Below are 8,145 nucleotides of genomic sequence, written 5' to 3' on the forward strand. Positions count from 1 at the left end.
TATTTTATTTTATTTGAAAAAGTAAAAAGAAAACGAAACATGAAATGTAGTGTAGGATACTGAAACAGATAGATAAGGATGAGGATAGTGATTTATGAATGAATCAGTAGTCACAGTCTTAGCAGAGATGATTGAAAGTTTTTGAGATCAGGTACACCTTCATATTATCATAGCCTTGGGTAAAATAGTCCTATACCTTGTGATAACAAAGGATAATAGGGAATTATGCATATTTGGTGTGGTTTAGGTCTACAATGAGTTATATTGCCTGAGCGATTGCTGCCTGAGTAAACAGTGATTTAGTAGTGTTTATGTTATGTTCTTTACTAAAGTTGTTTTTCACTTTGCACCCAAATATAACTCTATTGAAGATATCTCATTGGTTACTCTTCAATACAGTTTTATGTATTTTTAGAACCCAGTTCCTGCTCACGAGTGGTTTCGAGTAATTGAAGCTGCTCTAAAACCAAAAAACAATAGATGATGAAAAGGAAAGTGAAACTTTGAAGTTTCAGGTACACAAATAGACACGTTACAGGCTAGACCTGCTATGCATAACCATTCAACCATGAGAGTAGAAAAAGTCAAGGAAGTGTACGAATAATTGACTGTGCTTGATCGGAAACACTGATATTATGCTTGAACAACTTAGGAAGAACACCCTATGACATGGGACATGAGTGTCACCCTCTCACGTGTCGATCTTCCAGTCCTCAGAAAACTTCCTCCCCCACAAGGAGCCTGGGTCATGTCCCCCCCCCCCCCACATATGTCCTGTAAAACATGTCTTGGAGTGAATCCACCGTGTAGGTCTGTCTGTGTCCTTCCAGCAGGAGGTCGTGATGGCGTCTGTGTCAGTCAGCTCTGGTCTGAACAAGACCCTGCGGCAGCACTACATGTCTCTCCCTCAGAGGGGCTTGTGTCAGGTCACCTACGTCTGGGTCGACGGCTCTGGGGAGGGGCTGCGTAACAAGACTCGAACCCTGGACAGAGAACCCCAAGGATTGGAGGGTAACCACTCTCCTATCTTATCTCATCGTGAACTAGTTTTACTGTATAAAAGGTCAAAATGTCAACTGAGTTTGCTGTAGGATAAGAATAGCATCAAGCACATGGCATACGTCTAATCTTTCGGAGGGAATGTTTTTTGGCTCAATTTTTTTTGCCAAACATTTTTGGGGCTGGAATTCCTGGGCTCCAATATTTTTTGCTCAAATGTTTTGGCCACAATAATTTTTTGCTTGAAATGTTTTGGCTAAATGTTTTGGGGGTGGATTTTTTGGGGCTCAATTTTTTTGGCCTCAAATTCTTGGGATATGAATTTCACCATTCAATTTTGAGCAGCCTGAATTTAGTGTTATTTGAATTTCAAATAAATTGACCATGAATTGTATTGTTTAGAATTTTTTGGATCAGAATTTTACTGTTTGAATTTGAGGAACCTGAATTTCTGAACCTTGAATTTTTGGATCAGATTATTTTTTTTACATTGAAATAAATTCATATTTAAATTGTAAAGAGGTGAATTCAAAACCAACACATTCTGTGGTGTTTGTTTAGTATATATATATATTTTTTTTTTGTTTCTATTGGCAGACATTCCGGAATGGAACTTTGACGGTTCCAGCACCTCACAGGCCAAAGGTTCTAACAGTGACATGTACCTGATCCCAGTGCGTATATTCAGGGACCCTTTCACACTCGACCCCAACAAACTGGTTCTGTGTGAGGTGCTTCAACACACCCGCCTCCCTGCAGGTACCTGTAAACCTGTTCTGTAGAAATTGCTCTTTTTTTTGTTTTGAGGCCTCACTCTCTTAGCGAGTAAACAAGCTTTTTGTTATGTCTTATAAAACTTTAAATATCATTGTTCATGTATGTGAAAGTCCATCTGAGGAATCTCGTCTCCTCCCTGTCTCCCCTGGGCAGAGACTAACCTGCGCTCAGACTGTAACAAGGTGATGGAGAAGGTGAAGGAGCACATTCCCTGGTTTGGAATGGAGCAAGAGTACACTTTCCTGGGGACAGATGGACGCCCCTATAGCTGGCCCTCAAATGGATTCCCTGCTCCCCAAGGTAAGTTACATGAACCCACAACTTCGGAGCTGAAACTGTGATGAAGTTTTAACATAACAGTGGAATTATCTGTAGAATTACAAATATGCAAAAGTCATAGGATGCTGTAGAATGTGACTTCTTTGTCTTGTCTACCTCATTCCTGTTGCTGTTCAAGGCCCGTACTACTGCAGCGTCGGTGCAGACTGTGCCTATGGCAGGGACATTGTGGAGTGCCACTACAAGGCATGTCTCTACGCTGGGGTCAAAATCTGTGGGACCAACGCAGAGGTTATGCCTTCCCAGGTAAAACCTCATCTGGTTGTTACTGTGTTCTGCCCATGAACAATACAGAATGCTCTGTCCCTCCTCTTCAAATTCCCTCCATCCCTCCCTTCCTTCCTTCCTTCCTTCCTTCCTTCCTTCCTTCCTTCCTTCCTTCCTTCCTTCCCTCACTCTCTCTCTCTCTCTCTCTCTCTCTCTCTCTCTCTCTCTCTCTCCTTCCCTCTCCCTCCATCCCTCCTTCCTTCCTTCCTTCCCTCACTCTCTCTCTCTCTCTCTCTCTCTCTCTCTCTCTCTCTCTCCTTCCCTCTCCCTCCATCCCTCCCTCCTTCCTTCCCTCTCTCTCTCTCTCTCTCTCTCTCTCTCTCTCTCTCTCTCTCTCTCTCTCTCTCTCTCTCTCTCTCTCTCTCCTTCCCTCTCCCTCCATCCCTCCCTCCTTCCTTCCCTCACTCTCTCTCCTTCCCTCCCTTAACCCCTTCTGGTTCTCCTGGCAGTGGGAGTTCCAGGTGGGTCCCTGTGAGGGGATTGAGATGGGAGACCACCTGTGGATGTCCCGTTTCCTGCTCCACCGCGTGAGCGAAGACTTTGGAGTCGTGGCTTCGTTGGACCCCAAACCGATGACGGGTGACTGGAATGGGGCGGGTTGCCATACCAACGTCAGCACCAAAGACATGAGGGCAGAGGGAGGACTGCAGTGAGTACACACAAAAATACAGACACACACACACACCATAACAGCACAAAATAACACTCATGCAAACTCATGCTCTATGTTCATACTGGGAGTAAAGTCTAAATTCACCAATACAAGGAAGACAGTAGTCAAATGTTTTGGTTTGTTTTTACCACAAAAATCTGACTTTCCTTTTGGAATTTCTATTAAGAGAACTGGCTTGAAACAAATACAACTCTGTACTGTAGCTATGAGATTAACTACAGCTCAGTTCCTCTTCTGTGGCGGCCAGGTACATCGAGCAGGCCATAGAGAAGCTTAGCACTCGACACGCTGAGCACATCAAGGTGTACGACCCTCACAACGGCCAGGACAACATGAGGCGTCTCACTGGCCTCCACGAGACCTCCGGCATCCACGACTTCTCTGCCGGGCGTGGCCAATCGTGGGGCGAGCATCCGCATCCCTCGTCAGGTGGGTCAGGAGGGGCGGGGCTACTTTGAAGACCGCCGCCCCGCCGCCAACTGTGACCCGTACGCTGTGACGGCTGCTATCGCACACACCTGCCTGCTGGATGAAGAGGAAGATTAAATATAAGACCTCATAAAGGTCATGTTCTGTGAATGGATTCTGAACCTATGTACCTCACCTGCTATCAGATTTGTTATCAACTGTGATATTTATTTTCTGATCCCAGGAGCCGGTTATTCAACCTTTCATGCCTGTAATTACTCAATAGATATATTCCTATATTAGATATATGGTACGATTCCAGTCTAGTATGTATTTCTGATATCAGTATGATTACTGTCCTGTAGTAGTAATTGTTTTCATTCCAAAATAATAAAAAGGTGTTTCAGATGAAAAAAAGGTGCTTCCCATCCTTGACCGGCACACACCAACATACACGCTAGTCATGGTTCCTTTAACAGGCGTGTGCATGACAAAACACATTTGACTCGCCATAAAATAAGACAGAGGTCCAGTCGCATGTCAATAACAACACAGCGCAGAAAACAAACTGACAAGTCCAGTTTGTCCAGAACCAGTAAGGTCTGTCAGTCTGTTTTTAAACATTCCTGACTTCACTGGTAGAACTGGCAATACCTCAATTGCCGTCCTCTGAGTTCTCAACATTTATGGATCTGTGACATCATGAGTGGCTTCTTCTATAAGGACAAAAGCCCTGCAACAAACAAATATGTAATATCTTAACGCCGTTTAAATGTGCCTGTAGAAGACATGCTTACTGGGGGCCCCTAGTGGCCAGGTCATTGGTTTTAGCACCTGTGGACCACTGAGATACAGTAATCTAGCTTTGTTGGCTGCTGTAGTGTTCTCAATGATCAAATCAAATCAAATCAAATTTATTTGTATAGCCCTTTTTACACGCAAGCATGTCACAGAGGGCTTCACATATGCCCATAGAACTTTCCCTCAACCAACCTAAACCCTCAAGGTTTGATAAATGATAAACTTAGCTGTACATGGGCTGAGGGACAAGCCTCATTTGTGCATTGGAGGAATGAGGGTCATGGTGGCCATTTAATGGCCTTTCTTTAGAAGCTTTTCAGAAAGCCTTACTCCTCATCTCAAACCAAAATTTTCTTTTTCATTTAAATGTTATGTTGTAGGCTTACATGTTGAAACATTTAAAACAAATGCAAACTGATCTCTATGAGGCATGGAAATATTGATGCAAAAAATAAAAAAAAGCAGACAGATGCCTCCGTTGATAATATAAATAAGAAAATGTATTAAAATACACTGTACAGTTTGTGTCTAGCATGGTATTCCTTGTAGCACGACTGAAGTATAACTAGAATGTGTATTGTAAACTGTTTGGTATGTTGAAAGGTAGAACTCAAGCCTATCACAATAGCTTGCCTATCTGCATACCGTGCCATATAAAAGCCACAACAAGTTTGGGTACCTCAGTCTTCTTCAGAAGTTCCCACATCACTTCATCTGATCACCAACGGTAAGCACTAGTCTCAGGTATTTCCTCTAAGCTAAATTACTTTGAATGACAAGTTTACCTCTAAAACATGTCTTGGAGTGAATCCACCAGGTAGGTCTGTCTGTGTCCTTCCAGCAGGAGGTCGTGATGGCGTCTATGTCAGTCAGCTCTGGTCTGAACAAGACCCTGCGGCAGCACTACATGTCTCTCCCTCAGAGGGGCTTGTGTCAGGTCACCTACGTCTGGATCGACGGCTCTGGGAAGGGGCTGCGCAACAAGACTCGAACCCTGGACAGAGAACCCCAAGGATTGGAGGGTAACCACTCTCAGTGTGCAGTCATGTGTGGACTGATTTTACTGTGTGGTTAAAATACATTTAAAAGTGTTTACAATCTATTGGTAGGTAGATATAGCACAAGCCCAGTGGTAAATTAATTTGCATCCTGTATTCTAAAAAGAGATTTTCCAATAATATGAACTGTGTTATGCAGGACTTACCATTTAACCTTCTTCGGGGGCAATAAAAGCAGAGTAATTTCCCCCCCCCCCCCCCCCCAAAAAAAAAAAACACATTTCCCAAATGACCAACTTTTACTTTTATTGGTTTTAGAACGTACTTTGTCATGCTGAAGTTGGCATTGAAATTGACGGTTATTTTTGTCCGTTTTGTTTAACTCTATTGCCAGACATTCCGGAATGGAGCATTTTCTTTTTGACCGAGAAGGAGGACAGGTCTAACGGTGACAAATACCTGATCCCAGTGCGTATATTCAGGGACCCTTTCACACTCGACCCCAACAAACTGGTTCTGTGTGAGGTGCTTCAACACACCCGCCTCCCTGCAGGTACCTGTAAACCTGTTTTTTAAAGCTTTTTTATCCTGGGAAAGAAAACATAGTTTTCTTCCCTTTTCTTAACAAAAATAAAATACAAACTCCTGGTCATAATGTACAATAAAATAGAAAGTCCTAATAAATGCATCTATCACAATGCATGTGACAGTCCATCTGAGGAATCTCGTCTCCTCCCTGTCTCCCCTGGGCAGAGACTAACCTGCGCTCAGACTGTAACAAGGTGATGGAGAAGGTGAAGGAGCACATTCCCTGGTTTGGAATGGAGCAAGAGTACACTTTCCTGGGGATAGATGGACGCCCCTATAGCTGGCCCTCAAATGGATTCCCTGCTCCCCAAGGTGAGTTACATGAACCCACCATTTCTTTACTTTGGCGTAGGGTTAGGGTTAAGGGTTATGAATTAATTAAAACTGATCTTAGACGTCAAATATGCATGACATTAAATTACATGGAGGTTTCAGTATCTTAATACATTTCTCACTTTCCTTGTTCTTTGGTCTTCCTGTTCAAGGCCCGTACTCCTGCAGCGTCGGTGCAGACTGTGCCTATGGCAGGGACATTGTGGAGTGCCACTACAAGGCATGTCTCTACGCTGGGGTCAAAATCTTTGGGACCAATGCAGAAGTTATGCCTTCCCAGGTAAAACCTCATCTGGTTGTTACTGTGTTCTGCCCATGAACAATACAGAATGCTCTGTCCCTCCTCTTCAAATTCCCTCCATCCATCCCTCCCTCCCTCCCTCCCTCCCTCCCTCCCTCCCTCCCTCCCTCCCTCCCTCCCTCCCTCCCTCCCTCCCTCCTTCCCTCCTTCCTTCCTTCCTTCCTTCCACTCTCTCTCTCTCTCTCTCTCTCCTTCCCTCTCCCTCCATCCCTCCATCCCTCCTTCCTTCCCTCACTCTGTCTCTCTCTCTCTCTCTCCTTCCCTCCATCCCTCCATCCCTCCATCCCTCCTTCCTTCCTTCCTTCCCTCACTCTCTCTCTCTCTCTCTCCTTCCCTCTCCCTCCCTCCCTCCTTCCTTCCTTCCCTCACTCTCTCTCCTTCCCTCCCTCCTCTTTAACCCCTTCTGGTTCTCCTGGCAGTGGGAGTTCCAGGTGGGTCCCTGTGAGGGGATTGAGATGGGAGACCACCTGTGGATGGCCCGTTTCCTGCTCCACCGCGTGAGCGAAGACTTTGGAGTCGTGGCTTCGTTGGACCCCAAACCGATGACGGGTGACTGGAATGGGGCGGGTTGCCATACCAACGTCAGCACCAAAGACATGAGGGCAGAGGGAGGACTGCAGTGAGTACACACAAAAATACAGACACACACACACACACACCATAACAGCACAAAATAACACTCATGCAAACTCATGCTCTATGTTCATACTGGGAGTAAAGTCTGAGTGCAATTCACCAATACAAGGAAGACAGTAGTCAAATGTTTTGGTTTGTTTTTACCACAAAAATCTGACTTTCCTATTGGAATTTCTATTAAGAGAACTGGCTTGAAACAAATACAACTCTGTACTGTAGCTATGAGATTAACTACAGCTCAGTTCCTCTTCTGTGGCGGCCAGGTACATCGAGCAGGCCATAGAGAAGCTTAGCACTCGACACGCTGAGCACATCAAGGTGTACGACCCTCACAACGGCCAGGACAACATGAGGCGTCTCACCGGCCTCCACGAGACCTCCGGCATCCACGACTTCTCTGCCGGCGTGGCCAATCGTGGGGCGAGCATCCGCATCCCTCGTCAGGTGGGTCAGGAGGGGCGGGGCTACTTTGAAGACCGCCGACCCGCCGCCAACTGTGACCCGTACGCTGTGACGGCTGCTATCGCACGCACCTGCCTGCTGGATGAAGAGGAAGATGAAATATAAGACCTTATTGTTAATAAAGGTCATGCACCGCATGATGAAGCCTTAATGAGTACTTTACCTGATATCATACTTTATAAAGAAAAATCTCCTGATTTCAGTCTTTCATATATCTTTCATATATCCTGTGTACCTGGACAGTTCATTAAGACTGCTTTTCTAAATTAAACTTTCTTGAACTTTATTTATCGTTACAGGATAGCATCAACAAATTTATAGTTTTCAGATAGTTTGCCATTCATGCTTTTAAAACAGGAATAAAACATTTCAAATGTGGTATAATTTTATTACAAGTGATATTGTCATATTAGGTGCTTTGGATTGGACACAATAAAACTGTGTTTCAGGTGACAAGAGTCATCTATTCTGTCAAAGAACCACTAGGGGGAGACAGACACAACAGAAACTCTCACAAGGCCTAAATGACAACTTACTTTCATATGCACAGTCCCTGAACGGTT

At 44.6% G+C, this 8,145-nt stretch overlaps 2 protein-coding genes across 3 annotated transcripts; both read left to right on the plus strand.

Moving 5' to 3' along the window:
- Positions 1-723: 723 nt before the first annotated feature.
- On the plus strand, positions 724-3,873 carry LOC136956117 (glutamine synthetase-like). The gene is given in 7 exon segments (XM_067249954.1): positions 724-1,011; positions 1,597-1,758; positions 1,930-2,076; positions 2,234-2,361; positions 2,832-3,031; positions 3,303-3,441; positions 3,443-3,873. Coding segments are annotated over 7 exon segments (1,104 nt in total). The 5' UTR covers positions 724-842; the 3' UTR covers positions 3,602-3,873.
- Positions 3,874-4,866: 993 nt separating this feature from the next.
- LOC136956116 (glutamine synthetase-like) lies at positions 4,867-7,868 on the plus strand. 2 transcript variants are annotated; one of them, XM_067249953.1, is made up of 7 exons: positions 4,867-4,991; positions 5,109-5,286; positions 5,657-5,815; positions 6,016-6,162; positions 6,336-6,463; positions 6,904-7,103; positions 7,384-7,868. In XM_067249953.1, exons 2-7 carry the CDS (start codon positions 5,118-5,120, stop codon positions 7,685-7,687), a joined length of 1,107 nt encoding a protein of 368 aa, XP_067106054.1. In that variant the 5' UTR covers positions 4,867-4,991; positions 5,109-5,117; the 3' UTR covers positions 7,688-7,868. The 2 variants fall into 2 exon arrangements, with proteins under 2 accessions (XP_067106054.1, XP_067106053.1); XM_067249952.1 differs by having other exon boundaries at positions 4,868-4,991; positions 5,106-5,286.
- Positions 7,869-8,145: the final 277 nt, after the last annotated feature.

This window comes from Osmerus mordax, chromosome 14 (assembly GCF_038355195.1).
Source record: "Osmerus mordax isolate fOsmMor3 chromosome 14, fOsmMor3.pri, whole genome shotgun sequence".
Lineage (NCBI taxonomy): Eukaryota > Metazoa > Chordata > Actinopteri > Osmeriformes > Osmeridae > Osmerus > Osmerus mordax.